We start from the raw sequence: 22,681 nt of genomic DNA, 5'->3' as shown, positions 1-22,681 counted from the left end.
TTCTTAGGGGGGGCACGTGGTGGGGGGAGCCAGGTTCTTGTCCTCAAGCTGCTCTGCCCCCTTCCTCTCTTCCCTGACTCCAGACCTGAACTGCTCCCGTGCTGTAATAAATCTTTGTAAATAACTGTGCTGAGGCTCCTTTTTTCAGGGGAAAGGAAAGGGAGGAGGAGGTAACGGATTCACCACCACTACCGTGTGGAAGACCTAGTTGGTGGTCATAAGGGTCAGCAACTTGATCCTAGTGTCCAGTCCTCTAGTCTAGGAGTCTTTCCTGCAGACAACCAGCTCGGGGCACTCTTAGGAAGGACCACAAAAGTTCTAGATCCTGCTAGAGATGGCAGAAAGAGGCAACGGGAGGAAAGAGAACAAAAGTACTTCAAGAATAATTATGGATTCCTCCAAATTCTGTCCTCTCCAGCACTCCCTGAAGAAGGTCTCTTTTTTTCTACTGTGCTAGGCCTATGTGAGCCAATTACGACGATGCACTTGGGCTTCTTTCCCATTCCCTCACCCTTAGGAAGAACCTCTTGATGTTGAACTTTAGCTGCGGCCCTCATTTCTAGCCCTCGGGGGTGGCGCCAAAGGGCTTGGGGACCGAGGCTGAGGCGAAGGGGCGGGGCTGCAGCCTTACGCACGTCCCGGTTCATTCTCGGGGCGGACTCAGCAGCGGAAGTGGCGCCGCAGCAAGATCTCCTTCCGGTCCGGGGCGCTGCTGGTGCCGGGAAGCCGGGTAGCTACTGGGGCAGAAGAGTCGGGCCGGTGGCTGACATGGAGCAGGTGGGTCCAGCAGAGGTCACTGAGACTGGGTAGTGCCACGAGGGTTTTTTCTTGCTAGCGGATCCCGCCTCTTTGCCTGGTGTCCGTTCTTGGTTGCGTCCGACCCTTCCCACACCCCCCTCGTCCCAGGTTCCGCCCCCTTCCTCTGCTCGGCCTCCCTCTGTTTGTGCGAGTTTCGAGGGGGCGGGGGTCTCCGAGGCTGACCTTCCGCGGCACGCCCACCCAATAGGGCCAGGGTAGAGCCTCCCTGTTCACTGTGAGGGTAGAGGCGAGGAGGACGGTATCTGGGTATTTACGGGCAGGAGTTGGATATAGGGAGGGGTCAGGGATTCCTAATGAGGAAAATATTTACACGTTTCCTGTAGGTCTGCGTCTCACAGACATCCGGTCTCCCCCAACTTCCTTTGGAAACCGCAGTGAATAACTCTAATTGACATAAAAAGGGCCCTTTAAAGTATCTTCCTTGAGTTCTTAGAGGTGCATAAAACTGCTGACATTCATTCTTAATTGACATAATTGAGGGTAGAGGCGAGGAGGACGGTATCTGGGTATTTACGGGCAGGAGTTGGATATAGGGAGGGGTCAGGGATTCCTAATGAGGAAAATATTTACACGTTTCCTGTAGGTCTGCGTCTCACAGACATCCGGTCTCCCCCAACTTCCTTTGGAAACCGCAGTGAATAACTCTAATTGACATAAAAAGGGCCCTTTAAAGTATCTTCCTTGAGTTCTTAGAGGTGCATAAACTGCTGACATTCATTCTTAATTGACATAATTCACACGTGCCCCCACCTCCGTTTTTTGGATTCCTCTGCATCAGCGTCTCCTTATTTTCTTCCTACTGCTCTGACAGAAGTACCATTTCCCATTCTCCTCTGCTCCAGCCCCTCGGTACACTGAATCTGGATGGTCATCTGTGTACTCTCAGGGCTTCAGCTTTACACCGCCTAAATACCCAAACCACTCCCAGATCTACAACTTCAGGGCAGCCCCTCCCTTGAGCCTCAGTACCACTTGGACAGCTCCACTTCAGCTGCAGCTCACTGAGTTTAAACTTGAACTGGTCTTTCCCTCTGCAGATTCATTCTTCCTCTGCCACCCATCCCAGCCAGAAACCTGAGCATTATCTCCTCTCTCTCTCACTTTTCACATCTAAGAGGAGACCTAGTCCAGCTAACTTCCTGAACATGCTTCACACCTGGCCCCACACCTTCATCTCTTGTTACCACCTTTGTCGATGTGTTTCTTACCAGAATGACTGCAGTGGCTTCCCAGCAACTTCCAGTCCTGGCCGTCTGCAACTCAGTCTCCAAACTGTAACTCTTGCGATCCTTTTTAAAAAGTCTCATAGTGTCACTACTTTGCTTAAAACCTTTTGATGGCTTTTCATTGCATATAGGAAAGGGTGAATTCCTAGCACAATTTACAGAGTTCTCTATGATCTATGTCTCCTATATACACCTTAAGGTCCAATAATATGACATTTGTAGGATGTACATGCCCAAACCTTGCTATTTCATGTCTCTATGCCTTTGCACGAAAGCCCTTTTAATCTTCTTAGAAAGCCTTTTTTTTTATCTGACCTGCCAGGGTACCTTCAACTTGTGCTTCAGTGCTTTGCTCAGGCAGTCTCTGGATCATCTTCCCCCCCACCCCCAAAGGCTAAATATTGCCCCTCTGTTCCTGCAGCACCCAGACCATATAGCATAGTGGTTGTGAATGCAGAGTCCTGACTCAGAGTTCCTAGGTTTTGATACTGTTTAGTGACCTCAATGAAGTCAGTGCCTCAGTTTTCTTATTTGTAAAATGGAGATAGTAATGCACCTACTTCATAGTTATGGTGAGGATTAAATGAAATAATGTGTTTATATGACTTAAAACAGTGAGCATGTAATGCTCAATAAATAAATGTTAGCTATTGTTTACATAAGAACAATATAGAGCAGTAGTTATGGCTTTTAATTTCACAAGCTGTTTGAGGACAGCTGATGCAGCTTGCTTCTCATTCTGTCCCAGAGGCCCAAGTCCTGGCTCTTTGTAAATAAGTAAAATGCTGGAGTGGAGGGCATTGGGGCCAAGATTCACATTTATCAAACGATTCAAGAGTGAAAAAGACCCAGACTCTGAGTCTGCTCAGGAAGTGAATCTGGAAATGGATGTTACATGGCAAGCATTAATTCTAGAGAACTGTACATGAAGTTCTGGGAACTCAAGGCAGAGAAAGGCCAAGGGTGGCTTCACAGAAGAGCCAACAATTAGTGAGGGGCCTCAGTGCAAGAGGATGAGTTCACCAGAGACAGGCGAACAGCATGATGGGCTCAAAGAATGGAGAGCTGGGTCCTCTGAACAGAGCTCTTGCCGAGAGGAGAAGGGGGAGCAGAGGTAGGCCAGAGGAAGAGACAGCCTCCTCTGCTAAAGTTGGGCGTTTCTTTCCTCATTGGCCATGAAGAAGTGCCCCTTTGGGTTATGAGCCTACAGGGACCATGCCCTGGGGATGTCTGGATCATGCCTAAGGAGGTACCCAGTGTCTGGGGGCAGGCTCCCTGGGTTAGGGTCAGCCAGTGAGCTGGGTCTGTGCTTTAGACCTGAGGTTGGGCCTTAGTTCATGCTGCTTTGCCTGCCTGGAATGCCCGCAGCAATAGATACTCTTCAATGCCTAGGTCAGATGGCTCCTCCCTGTGGCTTTCCCAGCCTCACCTACTCCAGCCTGGGTCAGATACTCCTTTCTCTGGGAGCCCATGGTCCTTTGTTCATTCCTCCCTGAAAGCTGTACAGCATGGCACCGTTTATTTTTTTATCTATCAGCTTCCCTTACTAGACACTGACCTGCTGCATGTCCCCAGGGACTAGCACAGTGTCTGGCACACTGTAGGCTTTAGCATATATGTGCTGCTTTAAACTGGGCTCTCGCACACCTAGAGTTGTGCACGTAAGACCAAAATTCCTGTACATTTGACAGTTCATACTTGTTTCATTGAGTGGCAGAGATTGTTGGCTCCATTTCACAAATGAGGAAGCTGAGACTTGGCAAGTAAGGTCAAAATCATTCAGCAGAGACTGGCTCCTGACTCCTGATTCCAGGTCCATAGTTGTCTCTTGAAACTGCCTCGGGTTCTTAGATCCCAAAGGGGCAGCTGCCACATCAGTAGGACAGGCGACAAGGAAGCCATCCTTTCTGACCAGTTGTGTATCCCTCTGAACTTTTTCTGGCTGAGAAGTGGCTGATCTTGGCTTTTTTCCCATCTGGGCTGGTGCTGGGAGGAGTCTGAGCTGAACCACCCCGACCCTTGGAATACCCTTCCCTTGAGTGGGCTGATAGGACTGAAATCTCTCCCGGAAGATGACCGGCCCCTTCTAGACTGACCTTGGGAACTTGACCCATTAGCCCTGGTATTACACAACAGCACTAAGGGGTGGGGTGGGGCCTGACTCACCAGCCCCTGACTAGGCCAGTGTCATAGAATCACAGAGGTCGGGGCATGTGGAGAGGGCAAAAGGGCTTTGAAGATCTCACTTTGTTAGGGTTTTCTGGTAAACTATATCGTCAGAACCTCCCGGGCTAGGGAGGGGTGATGAATATAGTTTCTGTTTTGGCTTGAGTCTTCCTTTTCCATTTCCACAGAAGGCAGGGAGAAATGGAGCTTCAGTTCTGATATCTGATTTGATCACTGTTGCCATGTCCTCCTCTCCTTCAATTCCTACTTCTCCAGAGAACTTCCCAAACCCTCTGCAGGTGGGATAGAGTAGGGGCCAGTCAGCCAAATGTGCCAAGGCTGATGGCATGGGCCACTGAACCTTGAATTACAGGAGAGCCTAATATGTGCCATGCTGGGTCAGCTCCCTGAAGCCAGAGCCCATCCTTCCATCTAGCAGTACTGATGGGACCCTCAGTTTGGGCAGAGTGCCCACACTGGACATGCCTAGCCCAGGACCCCAAATAGTAGTAATAGTTACCGTTATTTAGGCACAGGCACTTCGTGTATGTTATTTCTAATCCTGTAAAGCGGACACTATATCGTCTGCATTTTATAGGTGAGACTGAGGTACAGGGAGTGATTTGGTCAAGGGCACACAGCCTAATAAAGAACAGTCTTGGATTTTTGACCCCGGGTCTGCTGACCAACCTCAAACCCATACCCTTTCCCATGTTCCAGGGTGGGCATTACAGACCACACACCAGTAAACTTACTAGATATGTACCATGGCCAGACACTGTGACCTGGGCCTCAAGCACTCAAGGAAAGATGACTGTGAGTCTCAGGTCTGTGTGTAAGGGAAGTACTGAACCAGCATCCTGAGATCTGTGGTTAGAGAAGTCTGGAGGGCAAGGGAGGGCTTTGCCCAGGAGGTGACATTTGAACTGGTCTCTGCAGAGTCAAGAGTTCTACCCCAGCAGGAAGATGTCGTTCCACAATGAGGGAACAGGGGTATTATTGGAGGCACAAAAGGGAGACCAGTCAGCCATGCGGTGCGGTGGGAGCAGCCAGTGGTTGGGAGAGTGTTAGGGAAGGGTTATGACCCTCCACAGGGTCTTGCTCGAGAGTAAGCTGAATCCTTCTTCCTTGACTTTTGCTAAGGAATTTAACTCACCTCCAGTCCTCTCCCTGCTAGTCCAGGCTCAGGGAAGGGGAGTGGAGCAGCCACTCTGCCTGAGTGTCCAGGAAACCAGTTCCCCTTGCGTGCTCCTGGAGGGGGTGCCTGGGCTCTGGGCAGGGCGAGACAGCAAAGGGCGGAATCCAGCTACCGGAGAGGCACTCTGGACTGGGCAGGGAGTGTGTGCATGTGCACCTGTACAGAAGGGTGTAAATAGTTCTTCAACACATTTCCTGAGTATCTGCTATGAGCCTAGTATCATTCTGGGTGCTGGGCACACAGCAGCGAGCATAGCACTGGGAGTCCCTGCTTTCATGAAGTTTGCATTCCAGTTTGAGAAGACAGGCAGTAGACACAGACCACTAAACATACTGGAGTGATAAGTGCTATGGACAATAAGCAGAGTAAGTGGATGAAGGGTGGGGCTAAATAGGGAGTTCAGGGAAGGCCTCACCAAAGGGGCATAGGGGTATTTACAGAGACCAGAATGGAGGAAGGGAGCAATGCAGAGACCTGGGGTGGGCAGGGTGCTCCAGACTGAAGACAGCAGCTGCACGGTCTCTGGGGTGGGAGCATGTTTGGTATGTCCAGGGAACTGAGAGGGACCAGTGTGGCTGCAGCAGAATGTTCAGTGGAAGAGGGCTTTGGAGGCCAGGGTGGGTACTTTGGCCATTACTCTGGAATGGTGAGCTGGAAGCCATTGGAGGTTTGGGGCATTGAGGACGGGGTGTGGTCTGACTTTTCTCTGATCACTCAGGCTGCTGTGTTGAGAATAGACTTGAGACAAGGACAGGGTGGTGGGCAGGAAGCTGTAGCATGTGAGAGATGACAGCTCGGGCAAGGTGACGGTGGCGGTAGTGGTGAGCAGTGGGCAGATGCTAGCTGGATTTTGAAGGAAAAGCCAACAGGATTTGCTAATGGTTTGGATGTGGAAGAGAGGACACTGGGCTCTCCACAGGCCCTGGCTGGGTGGCTGTTAATCTCTTTGGGGTCTTTTAACACCCCACTCCCTGGCCAGAAGAGGCTCTGGAGGCAGCAGCTACATTTGGGTTTAGTAGGTCCCAGACCATCACAGGGGGAAGCCTGCATGCCTCTAGGGTCAGCTCTGCCCCATCCTGGCTGGGAGATTGGGCAGGCCTCTCTGAGCTGTAGTCTTCTCCGTCCACTCATCTCTGCAGTTCCTGGGGGACGGGCAGTGAGTAAAGGAGGGGGTCTGCAGGGTGCTACACAGGCCACTGCCAGCCAGATTTGTTTCTTCTTTCCTGGCCCATCTGGTTGGACTGCAGGCCCATCTGATCTGCTCTCCTCCCTCCCTGAACCAGCTTCCTCCCAGGCTGGCCATCCGCAAGACAGGGCCAAGGCCAACCTCTTCCACACCCAGAGCCTCTGCCTCCTCCTGTCTGTGGATTCACCATTAGCCTGGGCATTAACAGGGCAGCTTGACCCAGAACAACCCTAGCCCTAGCCTGAAGCCATCTCATGGAGGCAGTCAGAGCTCAAGACTGTGTCTTTCTCTAGAGAAGAGGCACGGATGTCGTACTAGCTAACCCTCTGTGTCAGGAACTGTTCTAGGCCGTTGCATTTAGTAAGTTATTAATCCTTAAAATACCTGTAAGAAGTAAGTGTTGCTGTCATCCCCATTTTACATAGGAGAAAACTGAGAAACAAATGGGTTCAGTGAGTAGTAACATTGGAAATTCAGGGTTTGAACCTTCTCCTGGCGTGGAGTCCGGTTCTTTCTCAGCTTCACTGATTCCTCCTGATTTATGCTGAGTTAGGGGTCCGCTGGGAAGGCCCTGTGGCAGTGTGGAGCTAATTCTAGTGTTTCCTGAGGATGCAGAGAGAGGGAGGTGTTAAGAACTTATGTCCACTGCCCCCTTGGCCCCAGGAGAGGGTTCGGAGAAGCCACACTGCCCAAAAATGTGGATTATTTTTGGATATAGATGAAATTTGTTCTCCTATCCTGGAGTCACAGAACACAGCTCTGTGGAGCACATCCTAGCTGGAACTTGTACAGTTTGGCCCAGTCCTCCAGAAGAGATTGGGAGGACAAGGAGACTCAGAGATGGCAGTGGTGAATATCTGTTGAGCACTTACTCTGCACTGCCCTCTTCTCTGATTCCCCAGACAGCCCAGGATCAAGACAGGTATCCCCAATTTCTAGATGCAGCCTCTAAGGCTTGCACAGCGAATAAGTGGCATTGTTCAGATTGCAAACTTGCCTTGGCCAGGAAATGGTGGCTGGGGTATTGAGCTGCTGAGAGATGGCTGGAGCTTCCGGCTGGGGTGTGACTGAGGGCTGGCAAGGACCTCTTCTGTACTCCTGCCACCTAAGAACTGTGGAAATTGGGAACTGGCGGTAAATGGGAGGAGGGATGGGAACCTTGAACTGCAGTGGGGCCAGACAATAAGGGAAGGGGTAGTATCAGAGATCAGTCCTGGCACTCCCCCTGAGAGCCTGTGCAGGGAACCAGGACAGCTCCCCCCACTTCCTACCCCCACCCCCACCTGGGAGTTCACCTTTGCCTGGAGCTGGAGTATCTTGGCCCTTTTTATATACAGATGAGGGCACCTGGACTGAAGGCTCAGAGAGCTTGCTCTGGGTCACTTGGCAGGTGAATTGTAGATCTCAAATTTGAACCCAGGACTTTTGGGGGATTTTATTACATGTCACTGTACTATATAAGCTCCCTCCCTCCCCACTCTCCACACACACACACACACACACACTTAGTTTCTCTCTCACCTGAATGGTCTTGTCAGCTATTTAATCCATTTAAACCACCACTGACCAAACATCTGCTGTACTTCCTCCTGACACTTTCACAGATGCCAGCCCTAGAAGGTAGCAATTATTGTTGCCTTTTTTATTGTGGTAAAATATACATAGCATAACATTTACCATGTTAACCATTTTTAAGTGTACCGTCTGTGGCATTAAGTACAGCAGGTCCTCAAATAAACGTTGTTTGGTTCAACATCATTTCATTATAACGTTGCCGTGGGAACTTAACTCTTGTTTATATCAATTAGCCTGTGGTAAAATTAGTTTCATTATGCATCGTTTCACTTAAAGTCATAGAATCTATCAGTGACATTGAGGATTTACTGTGCATTATTGTTGCCTTTGTTTAATGCAACTGAAGAAACCGAATCTCAGAATGGTTATATTTGCCCCAGATTGCACAGCTGATTAAGGGCAAACTGAGATTTGAACCCTGATTTCAGAGTCCAGTTCTCTTTCCAGAATGTCAACTGCCTGCTGTTGTCTACCCTGAGTCTGGGGCCCCACCCAAGAGCTCCGATTGCATTTGGGCGGTACTAGCATTTCCTGGGGTAAGAGAAGCCTGGGAGGGGACATGAGGGCCCGTGCCCACCTCTCCTTCGCCCCGGGAGCTTTCTACTGTGCCCAGAGACCTGACTTGGCTACTCCTCCCCACTCCTTTCCTTTCAAACCTTGGATGATGAAACCTCCAGTTTCCTTCCTTCCCCCTCCCACTCTCCCCACAAGCCTTAGCAGCTCAGCTTCCGCAAACACACATTGAGTGTCAAGTCTGCAGCCATCCCAGGCGGGCTCCTTCACACCACACGTGCTGTTCCACTCCTGACATCTCTGAAGGCGCACGGGAGGGGCCGGTGACAGCAGGTGGTGGGCTTGGCGGGCGGGGGGTGTGCTACTCTCAGGGGGCTGGGTGGCAGCTCTGCTGTCTCCAGCCTCATAACACTCATTCCTGCCTCTCCCCCTTACCAGGAGGGTGGGTACTGTGGGGTGAAGGCCATGCCTAGCTGTTCTGCTGGCACTGCTACCTTCCACCCTCAAAGGCCAGAGAACAAGTACTTTGGGGACTGCTAAGGGCAACTCCAGGCCAAGATGATTTTCACCTCTTAGACTGGCAGGTGGTCTGAGGGAGCTAAAAGGCCTTTTGAAGTCATCCGAGCGGGTGCACCCAAGGAGGTGCCTCAGGGTAACCCTGGAGTTTGAGGAAAGGCTGACTGGTGGGGTTCTGTGGCCATCTTCTATGGCAGGCCCCATAATAGTTCTGTTTTCATCTATGTTATATATTAAGGTTCCAAGTAAGGTTTTCTTTTATATTTTTAAGTTTCTCTTAAAGGGGTTTTTAAAAACCATTGACCTTTTTCCTTGGTGAGAAGGACTTGCCCAAAGTTACTTAGGATTAGTGGCTGCGCCTAAACTGGGGCCCAGGTCCTAACTCCTAACCAGTGCTCCTTCTGCTCTACTCTGGCTTATTTGGACTCTGAGCTGCTTTCATAGGGGGAGGGCGATACAGCATGTCCCCCTGCCCCCGCCGACTCTCGGCCAGCCATCTCCACCCCTGCTTCAGAGCCCCCGTTCTTGGCTCCCGCAAGCCCTCGCATCTATAGCTCCCAGACTCCCCGACACCTCTGCTCTCAGCTCCATCTATGTCTCTCGCTTCAACAGGGATGTCTGGGTGCGCAAGTGTCAGTGCTGAGTGCGTCTCACACCCAAGCTGCTGCCACCCAAGTCCTGTCCCCAGGGAGGGAGGGAGAAAGCCAGGGGAAAGACAGACACAGGAGCAGACTAGGAGTAGGAAAGCCATCGCACCCTGCAGTGAGATAAGGAAGGAGAGAGAGAGAGACAGAGTGAAGGCAGATGGAGAAGAGAGAGAGAGAAATGTAAGAGAAAACGGGAGAAATCTGATGGTGATGGAGAGGAAGACATAAATGGGAGAGAGATGGGGAAGAAGACTCGGGGCAAAATAAAAATGGGCACGGGAGAGGGAGTACAAAGACACAAAGAAAAGATAGAAAGGTAGTTTGTGAGACAGACAGGAAAGGGGAGAGATGGAGACAGGTCTGGCAGGAGACAAGGCCTATTAGAGACAAGGAAATGTCACGTACCCTGGAGCTGCAGCCCTGTCACAGTGAGGGATGCGCTGATCCTGCAGTCTGGTACCAGGTCTGGCTGATCAATGTTGGGGGGTCCCGTTGCCGGCAGCCTGTCACATCCGTCCTCTGACATCCTCCTTCTAGAGCTGGTCCCAGCTTTCCTTCAGTACCCTCTGGATGAGCTTCTCATGGGGACCTCCAAGAGTGTGGTATTGCGGGGTGGTCTTGGGCTGATGCCTTTGCTGATATGTCAGCTTCCCTCCACTGGGGCTTGTGCAGAAGCAGAGGGATGGATGAACTGGCTTGCTCAGAACCTTTTGCTTGCAACAAACTTGAGGCTTGTTTTGGACTTAGTAGATTGAGGGGGCTGTGGCAGGTATTACATATAGCAAAGGTTTAGAGGAAACAGTGAATCAATAGAGAGACTGGTTAGATCTTGCCTTCCCAGGGTCAGGGTCAAGCATCCAGGGCTCCCCCCTCCCACTGGCCTCCAAACCTGTCCCCTGGTCCTGACCTGTGAGAAGACTGAGGGAGACTTGATCAAGTCCCAGAAGCTCAGGCCCCTCCACACTGAGTCACTTCTCTCTGGCTCTAGACTGAACCTTTCCTTCTCTCACCCAGGGGACCAGGCCTCTTAGGGCCCCTTGCCAGCCAATTGGTGGAACAGAGTCCTCAGGCCCAAGGGCTGCAGGGATGGAGTGAACGGGGGCCTCTTTTGTCTCTAGGGTTCATTAGCATTTCAGCTTCATGGTTGCATAGGCAGTTAAGGTGTGGGTAAGTCCATTCACTTCTCTGAGCCTTGGCTGTCTTATCTGTAGAATAGGAAGAACCATCCTGCCCTATGTGGGCATGAAACATGGCCATGGGCCCTGTGTTATGGGCTGTGGAGCTCAGGGCCAGCCTTGGATAGTGGCTGGTTCTTATTCTCTTTAGGGTTTGCTCTGGCCCTCTCTGCTGCGTAGCATGTTGCTGAGGCCCAGGAGATCCTCTGCATCATCCATTTATTCAACAGTCAATCATTCAGCACCTGTTAGGTGCCAGGCATTGTGCTAGGCACTAGGAGACAGCAGTGACTAAGTCAGGTAAAGGCCCTGCGCCTGTGGAGTTTGCAGAACAATAAAGAAGATCATTTCAGATGATGAATTCACTGAAGAGTCTATACACATGCCACTGTGACTGGGGACAGGAGGGTAGGAGACTCTTCTGAGCTGCTAGTTGAAAGGACCAGGTAGAACACTCCACAACGCAGCTGGGAGAGCTAGGTCCACGGTCCCGAGGCAGGACCGGACTGCCACATTTAGGGACCTGAAAGAAGGCCAGGGTGGCAGTGGCAGTGAGCATGTGGCAGGCCTCCTGAGAGGAGCTGTGGGAGGAGCGTGGCAGAACTACACGCCGTAGAGCCTAGACGACATGGCGAGGGCAGGTGAGGAGGGCGCTGTTATCCCCGGACTTGTGGGAGGCTGTGGAGGGTTGTAATCTAACTGGGGAACAGCAGGGTCCGATTTATGTTTCGTAAAGCTTTCTCTGGCTGTTGTGTAGAGAAGTGGTGGTTGCAGGATGAGAGAAGCACCCATTAGGAGCGTGTCGTAATATCCAGGAGAGAAACGGTGGTGGTTGAGCCTGAGGTGGGGTGGTGGGGGTGGAGCTAGAGAGAAGGGACCGAGATGTCCTCCCTCCATACCTGCTGTCCCAGCGCAGAGTGCTGCTCTAGATGTCCCTCCCAGTTGCCATGGATTAGGGGGTGGGAGGAGAGGGCTGGCTGCTGGGAGGGAATGTGGCTTTGTGCTTGGAAAACAAAGAACAGAGAGCTTGGGGCCCTCTTCTCCTGGGGTGGGGGCAGGCCGTGAGGCTGTTGACAGGACCAGAGGCTGAACCACAGGGCTGGGCTTGGCAGGAGCAGACTGTGCCCCCAGGCAGTGGGGAGGACCCCCCCCCAGAGCCCTCCAAGGGTGAACCGTGGGGCTCCTGGGCTTTGCAGGGGATGGTGAGGAAGGAGGATAGTGTGAGGGATGCTCAAACCCCTCCAGCCTGGAAGTCAGGCTGCTGGAGGGAGTTTGGGCAGAGAGAGCCCTGGGCTGTGGGGTTGGGAGGGGGAGGAAATGTGTTTGGAAACAAATGGGGTCCCTGGGGGCTGTGTGTGAAGGGATAAGGAAGTAAACACGACCTCCAGGACCCTGACATGCATGACTTGACCCAGCCACCTCGTCTCCCCTCCAGCTGTGCCACTGAGGCCCCACCCTTCCCGCCTTGAGGTGGGGGCCCGCCAGGATGAAGAAACTGTCTGGGGATTTGGCCAGCGACTTGGAGCGCAACCTGCCAGCCGTGGCCTCCCTGGGCTCGTCACTGTCCCACAGCCAGAGCCTCTCCTCGCACTTTCTCCTGCCACCTCCCGAGAAGCGCCAGACTATCTCTGATGTCCGCCGCACCTTCTGTCTCTTTGTTACCTTCGATCTGCTCTTCATCTCCCTGCTCTGGATCATTGAGCTGAATGTGAGTAGGGTGAGGCTGGGGGCACGAGCCATGTTGCGGGGCACATTTGAGCCTCAGTTACTCCATCTGCCATATGGGAGGGTTGATTTCGCAAATGAAAAATGCGAAGAACAGCTGTTTTTCTCACCTTCCAGAGAAAGAAAATGGAGCTCAGAAGGGTTGAGCCATTTGTTTAAGGTCTCTCAGCAAGTAATATGAAGGAGGCGGGGTTTGAACCCAGAGCCTCTGGCTCGGGAGTGTACACTCTTGAGCTCTGTGCCATTCTGTCCCCCTAGTGGACACTCTTGAGAAAGGAGGAGAGACCGCAACCAGCTCTGGTTGAGCTATTGAAACCTCTGTCTTCTTCCTGCCCTACATTGCTCTCTGGCTTCATCCATTCACTCATTTGTTCAACAAACGTTTTTTGAGCTCTTGCTGTGTCCCAGGCACTGTGCTAAAACAGAGGGTATAATGGGGAGCGAACCAGTAAAAATTCCCGGTTGCCAGTGGCTTTTAGCTCTCCCTCCCCATTTTGGACACTCCTCCATTGCCCCCCAGTTTGGCTTTCTGGGTTTGATGAGATGCCCTGGAGATGGAGCTGCCTCTCAGCACAGGGGCAGCACCCCCCGCCCTCTGTGCAGTGCTCGGCAGCTGGCAGTGAGGCCTGATCTCCAGGCACTGACGGGCAGAGTAGGACCTGACCACAGAAGCAGAAGCTGTGGGAACAGGGCATCCCAGACTCGGTCTTATCCCAGCTTCTTTGCATTAACTGGGATCTCTGCGAGGGAGCCTCTCTGAGCCTCCCCTCATTTTCCTTCTGCAAAATGAGACAGTTCTGGATGACAGATGACTTTTCTACAGGTCTCAAACTCGGGTGACAGGAAGAGGATGACTTTGTTGATAGAAGTGAGGAATTTGGAGAAGGGGCTGGTTTAGGGGTGAAGAAGATAAGTTTGATTCTGGGCATGTTGGGTTGGAGGACAAGGTAGGGGTCTCAGGGTGACTGTCCTTTGTCCACAGAGATGAGCTGGCACCTTCAGTGAGATAGAGCCACAACCACAGGGGACCTTAGGGACCGTCTTACAGATGAAAGAGCAGAGGCCCAGCAAGGTTCAGGGCTGTTCAGAGAGCTTCTGAGGCCTTAGCAATTCTTCCTTTTGAAGGTCCCATCCAACATCAAAGGAAGCACTGAAACTTACCCACATCCTTCATTCAATATATATTTTCTTGCCAGAAGAAAGCTGAAAAATATTTTGATTTTACTTTTGAAATGATCTGGCTGTATCGGCTGTAATAGCTCAGCAGTCATGCATACTTGGGAATTCTTGGAGAGGGAAAAAACATAACCTCCAAATTGTTTTCAAATGTAACGAAAAATTTCAGAATGCTGGATTTAACAGTTAGTAGAGTTAGCATAATGTTTCACTTGGTAGACAATTAAAATTTTTACTTTCAACTTTATAGTTTTATTTTTGTATTTTGGAGCTTGTATATTTTTAGTTCTCCAACAGACCATGTGGGTACGAGGACCCCAGCAGGTTGCAAGTCCTGCGCAGGGTCTTGTTGCCAGATACTGGCAAAGCTGGAACAGGGACTCGGCTCTCCTGAGTCCCGATGCGGTCAGCTCAGGCGGGTACCCTGGTGGAGGGGGAGTTCTCTGTAAAGAGAAAAGGGTGGAGGACAGAGCTGTGAGGGACAATGACTGTTAGAGGTGGGAGGGGCTGTGGAGCCCAAGTGGGAGCAGTTTAAGGAGAAAGTAGAGGGCCTGAGTAGGGCGGGATGGGGTGTCAGGCCAGGGGATGGGGGCGTTGGACTCTGGAGGGCTCAAGATGGTCTTGAAGTAGAGGCACGTGGAGGGGATATAGAGGGGATTTCTAGCATCAGTGGTGGTGGGGGTTGGGGGGCTGTCCAGACTGCTGGCTCCCTCTTTGAGCATCGGAATCACCTGGGAACTTTATAAAGTTTTCAGATGCTCAGCTGACCTTGAGATTCAGACTCAGTGGTCTGAACATCTGTATCTTTAACAAGCCCTCCACCCTAAATTCAAACCATTTGCCAGAGATTAGAAACCTCGGTCTAGGTGGTCTAGGTGGTCATGAAGGGTCTTCCCCCTCAGGCTACAGTCTGGCTCTTGGCATTCTTTCAGACCTTCTCACTCCCTAGCCAAGGTTTCAGAGGTCGCATTGAAAATGTGTGGGTGGCCAGGGCAGGGACAGGGGCAAGGACAAGTCTGCTCACTCTCCATGCCATTCTCTCTAGCAGCGTGATGGATTTTACCTATTAAGCACAAACCTAATCAATTGATTTGCCACCTGGGGCTCCGTCTGACACCGCTGCCCACCCTCGGCCCCCATCACCCCAGATGGATGGTTGGCTGGGAAGGTGGGCACCGCAGTTGTGGGAGGGAGATGAAATTATGTGAGAGGCAGGCTCCCAGCACCCTGTCAGCCAGCCCTACCTACCTGCATGGGGCTCATTACCTCCCCTGCACGGCCCCGAGGCCCTCCAAGCCTACCCCTTCCTGGGCAGTGTGCCCATGAGCGTCAGTGCTCAAGCCCAGCCTAGGCCTCCTGGATCCTTAGAGGAACAGTATCAGTGCTGGGGCCCCAGGCCCCTGGCTGAACTCCCTTGCTGCTTCCGGGACCTCCTTGGGCAATGACTTAGCACTGACAGCCTCTCCTCCAGGTTCCACCCTCCTCCTGCCTCTTCCCCATTCCGGGAGGTGAGGGGCAGCCCCGGGGACTGGGTTTTGCCTGCAGAGCTGTTTGTATCTCCCTCTTCCAGACCAACACAGGTATCCAGAAGAACCTGGAGCAGGAGATCATCCACTACAACTTTAAAACTTCCTTCTTTGACATCTTTGTGAGTGACCGTAGGGTCCTGGGGGCAGAGAGGGAGCAGGGACATGACTCTGGCTAGACTCTCTTCTTTTGGAAACGCACATTCTCACCTGATCAGAGAGACTTGGTGCCCATCCTCAGGGAGCCTTCAGTCTTCAAAACGTTTCCTAAATGAGACCCCCAGTCGGAGGGCAAGACAAGACCCCTGTCCAAGAAGGTCACATCCGAAGTGTCCTGAAAGAAACACTGACCCAGACGTTTCCTCCTGCAGCACGCACACCCATGTGGAGGGAACCTGGGGGAGCAGGACTGGAGGGGGAGGTCAGCCTTCAGAAGGGGTAGGCGACATCGGCTTGCCTGTGACGGCTCCCCCACCTCTGGCCCCCAGGTCCTGGCCTTCTTCCGCTTCTCGGGACTGCTCCTGGGCTACGCAGTGCTACGGCTCCGGCACTGGTGGGTGATTGCGGTAAGAAGCCACTTTCTTGGCAGTTCTGGGGCCCTCGTGGGGCTGGTGCCAGGGATGGGATGGAGGGAGACTCACTCTCCAGCCTGCTTTCCCTTTCTCCTTCCTTCCTTCCCTTGAGCAGGTAACGACGCTGGTGTCCAGTGCCTTCCTCATTGTCAAGGTCATCCTCTCTGAGGTCAGTGGCTCTGGGTTTGGCTGGTCTGGTGGGCGTCTGGCCTGAGTAATGGGCTTCTCCTCCTAAGAAGAGACCATTTCTCATATTTTGGGTTTCTGTCCCTATCGTCAGGGTTGAAGTGAAGAGACAGCCTGTCCTTTGATATTTCTAAGGAATCATCTTCACTGGCTTCTTCTGCTTGCCCCCATTGCAGCCCCAAGAACAAAGTCTTTCATCCTCCAGTCTAACCTCAGTTTATCCTGTAGAATTCATTAATCCATCTCAGAGGCATGTGCCATAGAGGGTCCCCAAGCAGCTGGTACCAGGAGAGGGATGTATGCCAGAGTCGACAGCCCAAGGAGGGGTCTCTGCTCTGGGTTTAGGATGACCCTCTCCCATGGAGCTCAGCCCCCTCCCTCCACAGCTGCTCAGCAAAGGAGCATTTGGCTACCTGCTCCCCATCGTCTCCTTTGTCCTTGCCTGGTTGGAGACCTGGTTCCTTGACTTCAAAGTCCTACCACAGGAGGCGGAGGAGGAGCGATGTGAGTGTTAGGGGTATGGGGTGGGGGACAGTGAGGGTCATCCCAGCCCCAAGAGAGGAGAGTTTCAGGCATGAGAGCCAGTTCTAAGCCAGTTCTGAGCCATATTGCCAAGTCGAGCAGCTTCCAAGAGCCTAAGGGTGAGCCCCGGGCGGAGGTTCTCCGGGCTGCCAAGGTTTGACTGTTCTTGGTCTGGAACAATGGCTGCCCATGTCTGCTCTCTCAGGGTATCTTGCTGCCCAGGCAGCTGTCGCCCGCGGACCCCTACTCTTCTCTGGAGCTCTGTCCGAGGGCCAGTTCTATTCACCCCCAGAATCCTTTGCAGGTGATGGGTTGGTGGGTGGGGAACTACCTTCAGGGAGGGGCTTTATAAGGTGTGGGGTAGGCTGGGTCTATTTCTATTCCTTCTATGGGCTCCCTGGGGAAAGCCAGCAACCCCCTCCCACACGCACGCTTCCATCCCCCCACATCCTGCATTTGTACCGAACCCCACTCTCTCCCCACTCTCTCCCCACCTCTTCCCATTGTCATCTGAGCTCGTTCTCTGCAGGGTCTGACAATGAATCAGATGAAGAAGTTGTTGGGAAGAAAAGCTTCTCTGCCCAGGTATTTGGCTGCCCACCCCACCCTGCCTTCTGAGTGGGCACCTGGAGAAGGGCCAGTTCTGGGTTCAGCCAGGGTGGGCAGGGGCTTCGCAGCAGGGGGTGGACCTCAGCAGCCCAAATGCCAGTCAGTACCCATTCGAGCGTTGACCCCACTGTCTGTCAGGCCCACTGGTCTGCCTCATACCTGGGAACCAGTGGGAGCAGCCACAGTCACAGTCACAGCTCTTGGCCCCCGGAGCCCTGCAGGGCCCAGGAGACCAGCTTACACCCCATGTCTGGTCAGGTCAGGCTTCCATGAGACGCGTGGAGTGTCTAGAGAAAGAACCAGCCACAAACAAGATGGGGTGCAGGCCCAAGGCTGACCCCCTCTTGCCTCCCCTCCCTGGCCAGGAGCGGGAGTACATCCACCAGGGTAAGGAGGCCATGGCGGTGGTGGACCAGATCTTGGCCCAGGAGGAGAACTGGAAGTTCGAAAAGAATAATGTAAGAAACCTCTCTCCCACCTGACCCGCTTATGTGTGTTGGGAGTGTTCACTCCCTTCTCTGAGGTCTGAGAAATAAGATTCGAGTTGGAACCATCTCCCTGCCGCAGGAGAGCAGGAGAGGGGGCTGGGCCCTGGGGTCAGCCACTTGGCAGGAGGTCAGGCTGGATCGGGTGTTTCCACCGCCCCTCCCCACTGCTTCCCCCTCCCCATGACCTCCCCGCAGCTTCACCTCCTGCTGCTCTGCTCCCTCAGCTCAGCTTTGAAGGCGAAGCCAGGCTTCTGCCCTGTGTCTGGTGTTTCGTTTCATGATCAAAACAATATTATCTAAAAAGATAGCGGAGAGCTTGGAAAACAGAGGAGAAACATCCCACCCTTTTCCTTTCTCTGGCCAGTTCCTCTGGCAGCCCTTGTCGGCTTGGAGACGTGGTTCTTGGTGGTTGCAGCCACAGCTATGTTTCTGTCTTTTAACTCGATATCAAAAGCCTCTCTCTCCTTGTTGCTGGACGTTAGTCAGAAGCACTGTTTTTTTAACGGCTGCTCTAATATCTGCGGACTCCTAGAGTTTTCTGCCCTGAGTTGTTGAAAACCTGACCTACCTGTCACCCATTCTGGCTCCAGCAGCCCATCTGCTACCCCATACCCTTCCTCATCCTCCTCCCACCTCCCTGCTACCCTTCCGTCCCTCCCACAGGAATATGGGGACACTGTGTACACCATCGAGATTCCCTTTCACGGCAAGACATTCATCCTGAAGGTGAGCGAGAGAAGTGGGTGTTTCTGGAGTGTCCTGGAGCCTCCTGCTCTGTCTGGGACTCCAGGAAGGGGCCAAGGGGCCCTCTGGCAGGTTTCTCCCCACCAAGAGGGGAAGGCTAGTGTGCCCATGCATATCTGGCACCACCCAGCCCTCCACCTGCCCTGTTCCAGACCTTCCTGCCCTGCCCTGCGGAGCTGGTGTACCAGGAGGTGATCCTGCAGCCTGAGAGGATGGTTCTGTGGAACAAGACAGTGACCGCCTGTCAGGTGAGCTGAGCCAGGGGTCCCGACCTTGCCACCTATCAGGGCAGAGGCTGAGCGATGTGGTAGGTCCAGGCAGTCATGCCCCAGCATGACCAGTTACCCGCAGGGGGACCTGGGTCATGTCATTGAACTGCGCTCTGCCTCAGCTCCCCCATCTGTAAAATGGGGATGTTGGCGACAGTGCCTCTCGGAGAGGGTCAGGAAAGTGGGAAGGAGTGCTCACAGAGTGCCAGGCCCAGCACTCCCGAATGGGAATGGCTCTCAGTAAAAGGACCTGAACAGAGAGCAGGCTGGCCTGCGGGGTTCCCTGTGGTGCTGAGACCCTGTGTTTGGGGTTCTCCTGGGGTGGGCTGCACCTCACCTCTCTCCTGACGGCCCACAGATCCTACAGAGAGTGGAGGACAACACCCTCGTCTCCTACGATGTCTCTGCGGGGGCTGCAGGTGGTGTGGTCTCCCCTAGGTGAGTAGCCACCAGGCTCCTCCTCTCAAGCAGGCCTCCTGTCCCTGCATCTTGGGCTTGGCACCCGCTGACCTAACCCTCCCTCCCCCAGGGACTTTGTGAATGTCCGACGCATCGAGCGGCGCAGAGACCGATACCTGTCATCAGGCATCGCGGCCACCCATTGTGCCAAGCCCCCAACACACAAATATGTCAGGTGAGCCTCGCCTTGCCCTTCCCACCTGCCCCCTCCCCCACCCCGGTGGCTGTGAGAACAGGGCAGGGTACAGCATGTACAGCTGGGAACTATGTCCTGCTGAGGCCTCCTTCCTGTCCCCTATCCCACTGGGCTTTGCCCCTCCTGGCCCCTAATCCTGCTAATCAGCTGCTTTGTCTGCTGGAGACTTAGGGAATAATGGCTGGAACCATGCCACCCGCGCTGGAGGGCAGCTCCAGGGGTAGAGCAGGGAAGAGAGCCGGGAGCCGTGAGGCCACGCTGGTCCAGGCGACCTGAGCAGGAGGCTCTGCATTCTGGGCTTTCACCTTCCTGCCTGAGGAGACTCTAGTTCCCTTTCCTCCTCCTCTCCCCACCCCGCTGACTTGCCTTTCTCCTGGAGCTCTCAGAAGTCCCACCAGAGGAAGAGGAGTTAAGCGTTCCCTGCTGCTGTGCCGGGGCATTCTGCAGTTTTCTTCCTGTCTAATCTTAGACTCTAGTACTGCAGATAGTCTTCTCCCAGATACCCTACTCTTCCCTCAGCCTTCCTGGGGTTCTACAGAGGAGCACAGTTCTTCGAGCATCAGACCAGGACTCTGGTCCAAGTAACACCACAGACTTGCAGGGTGACAGGCAAACTCGTTTCTTCTCAAAATGCCAAATTCCTTATCTATGTAGTGGGCTTAGGAGTGCTCTGTGGAGCTGTGGGCAAATTAAATGGATATGAACCATGCAGCCCAGGCCCTGACCCAGAGGGTGCACCCTCCTGGAGCCCACCAGCACTGCACTGCCCACCCCACCCCACCCCGAGTTTGGCAGGGGTGAGAAGTGCCCGACCAGCCCACCCCTTCACAGCTAGACTTGACCTGGACTCATTGGACAGAGTAGATGAGGGTTGGAAGGGTGGTGAGCTCCTTGCCACTAGGGGTGTGCAAACATCGGCAGGCTGTTATAAAAGGGTTTAAGCTTCACAGTGGGTGGGGATGGAGGGCTGTGGCCTCTAGGACACCTGTTCTGGTCCCTGCTGAGGCCAGGTAGCAGTCGCTAGACCATCAGCTCCCTTCTCTCTTCCACCGTAGTCCAAGATGAGCCAAGAATGGGTTGGGGGTGTCAGGGGCCTTGCCTGGCTCCAAGGTCCCACCTGCAACGGTGTCTCTCTCCTTAGGGGAGAGAATGGTCCTGGGGGCTTCATCGTGCTCAAGTCAGCCAGTAATCCCCGTGTCTGCACCTTCATCTGGATTCTTAACACAGATCTCAAGGTGGGGGTGCTAGGGCTGCAAGGCAGGCTTGATGGAGTGGAGAAGGCTCTGCTGTGTGACCTTTGGGGCTCCCTGCCCTGCTCAGGGTCTCTGCTGCTCTCCACCTCCTTTCTTACTGTCAAATTTGGGGCAGGGTCTGGATGGTCTTCTCACCCTGAGCTGCTAGAGGGCCTGTGCCTCCCGTTTGTTACCTCTGACTCTTGAGGTCCCAAAGAGGGGTGGCTGGCTGCCAACCCAGCCCTTCCTGGGTCTGTTTGTGTGGCTAGAGCCAAGACCTGGGCACAGCATGTTCTTCCTGCCAGGGGCGAGGGGGGTGGGGGCGCCTAGGCTGCATTCCAGAGCTACACCTGCATTCTAGCCCAGAGCACTCCCCACTGAAGCCAGTTGTTGAGAAGGGAGTGCCTGCTTGTGGGGAGCCCCTGCGGAGGGCAAGCCGGCCTGGGCCTGGAACTTCTTCCCACCTTCCCTAGGGCCGTCTGCCCAGGTACCTCATTCACCAGAGCCTCGCAGCCACCATGTTTGAATTTGCCTTTCACCTGCGGCAGCGCATCAGAGAGCTGGGGGCCCGGGCGTAACCATGCCCCATCGCCACCCTGCAGGCCAGGGTCCTGTCGCCACAGCCTCCAGAGCCAGAGAGGGGCCATGGGACTGCCCATGGAGGACCTAGCCTCAGACAGTGGGAGAAAGAAGTTTCCTCCCATGGCAGCCCCCTGGCCCCAAGCTACCACCCTCCACCATGCTTTGCTGTGCCTGGGAGCCACAGCCTTGAGCAGGTTGTAGGGTGGAGCATCTGGACGCCGGGGCCCGGCCATGGAAGCGAGCGGGGTCTGTCCTGCTGCTGTTTACATGATGTCCCCGCCTCCTGGAGGATCCTCTTTCCCCTGCCTAGCCACTGGCAGGGTCCGGAATGGGAGCCTCAGACTTGGTGGGTGAGGGCTGAGTCCCTGGGCAAGATGGAGGCCAGAGTAGCCTTGTCACCGGTGTTAAGGTACAGGAGCCCCTTCATCTGCCTGCTGTGTCCGCACTTTTTTTTTTTTTTTTTTAGCATTATTTAAAGGGTCTGAGACCTTTTACCACATGTACTTGTGGGGGAGCAGGTGGAAGGTAGGGATGGTGGGTGCTGGCAGTGAACCTCTACCCCGCCCAGGTTCTCTCCCTTCCCCCAGGGCCTCCTTGGGGACCTTTGTAACTTGAGCCAATTAAAAACATGAACTCAAAAAAAAGCAACTCTCCCAGCCTGGCCTCTTGAGGGAAGAGGAGGAAAGCACCGTGCAGGTGGGTAAGGAATAGCCTTTGCCGTGGCCAGATACATGACACACCATCTTACACCCTGGAGCTAGTGGGGACCCAGTTCCTGGAACCCTCATCCCAACCTCTCCACACTCACACATGTTCCTGAATGGTTCAACTGGGCAGATGACTGGTCAGAGAAAAATACTTCACCCACCCCCACCCCCCGCCCGCCGCCAGGCTTCCTGTGAGGGACGGTCAGGTTAAGGTCTCCAGTCCAGCATTTGGGAGGAGGTAGGGGAGACCAGCAGCACCCACAGCAGGCCCTGGCTATACCTGGGGTCCCAAGGCCAGTGGGGGGCAGGGGAACCTGGAAGTGGGGCCTGGGCTTCCTGGTTACTGAGGCACCTCTGAGATCTCTGCCTCGGGCTTGGGCTTCGCTCACCTACCCACTCTGTCCTGCCATACCCAACTAAGGGCAGCACACTCCCAGGCAAGGGCCAGGGTGCTGCCTTCTTCCTTCTCCGCCTGCAGGCTTCCAAAGGAGTTGACTTGCTGGTGTGTGACCCTGGGCAAACCTACATCTTAGTCTCCATTTCCTACTTTGTAAAAATGGGAGACTCATTACGTCACAAGGTTATAAGATTAAAAGGCACTAAGAATCAGGTATAGCGCCTCAGTAATCAAAGGTATGTAGTCTGCCCCACTTGGGTGCCCATAGAC

General features: G+C 53.7%; 1 protein-coding gene across 4 annotated transcripts; it reads left to right on the top strand.

Annotated features, from left to right (window-relative positions):
- The first annotated feature begins 621 nt into the window (after positions 1–621).
- STARD3 (StAR related lipid transfer domain containing 3) lies at positions 622–22,625 on the top strand. 4 transcript variants are annotated; one of them, XR_001518053.2, is made up of 16 exons: positions 622–777; positions 12,457–12,729; positions 15,493–15,570; positions 15,937–16,014; positions 16,136–16,189; positions 16,593–16,710; positions 16,934–17,032; positions 17,258–17,313; positions 17,703–17,795; positions 18,489–18,551; positions 18,722–18,817; positions 19,197–19,276; positions 19,368–19,472; positions 20,635–20,728; positions 21,199–22,003; positions 22,493–22,625. XR_001518053.2 is itself a non-coding variant. In XM_006924703.3 (15 exons), exons 2-15 carry the CDS (start codon positions 12,508–12,510, stop codon positions 21,301–21,303), a joined length of 1,341 nt encoding a protein of 446 aa, XP_006924765.1. In that variant the 5' UTR covers positions 622–777; positions 12,457–12,507; the 3' UTR covers positions 21,304–22,625. The 4 variants fall into 4 exon arrangements, 3 of the variants coding, with proteins under 3 accessions (XP_006924765.1, XP_006924766.1, XP_006924767.1); XM_006924703.3 differs by having other exon boundaries at positions 21,199–22,625; XM_006924704.3 differs by lacking the exon at positions 15,493–15,570 and having other exon boundaries at positions 21,199–22,625.
- The last annotated feature ends 56 nt before the right edge of the window (positions 22,626–22,681 follow it).

This window comes from Pteropus alecto, unplaced genomic scaffold (genome assembly GCF_000325575.1).
Source record: "Pteropus alecto unplaced genomic scaffold, ASM32557v1 scaffold98, whole genome shotgun sequence".
Lineage (NCBI taxonomy): Eukaryota > Metazoa > Chordata > Mammalia > Chiroptera > Pteropodidae > Pteropus > Pteropus alecto.
This window is presented reverse-complemented; position numbering and strand designations above follow the sequence as displayed.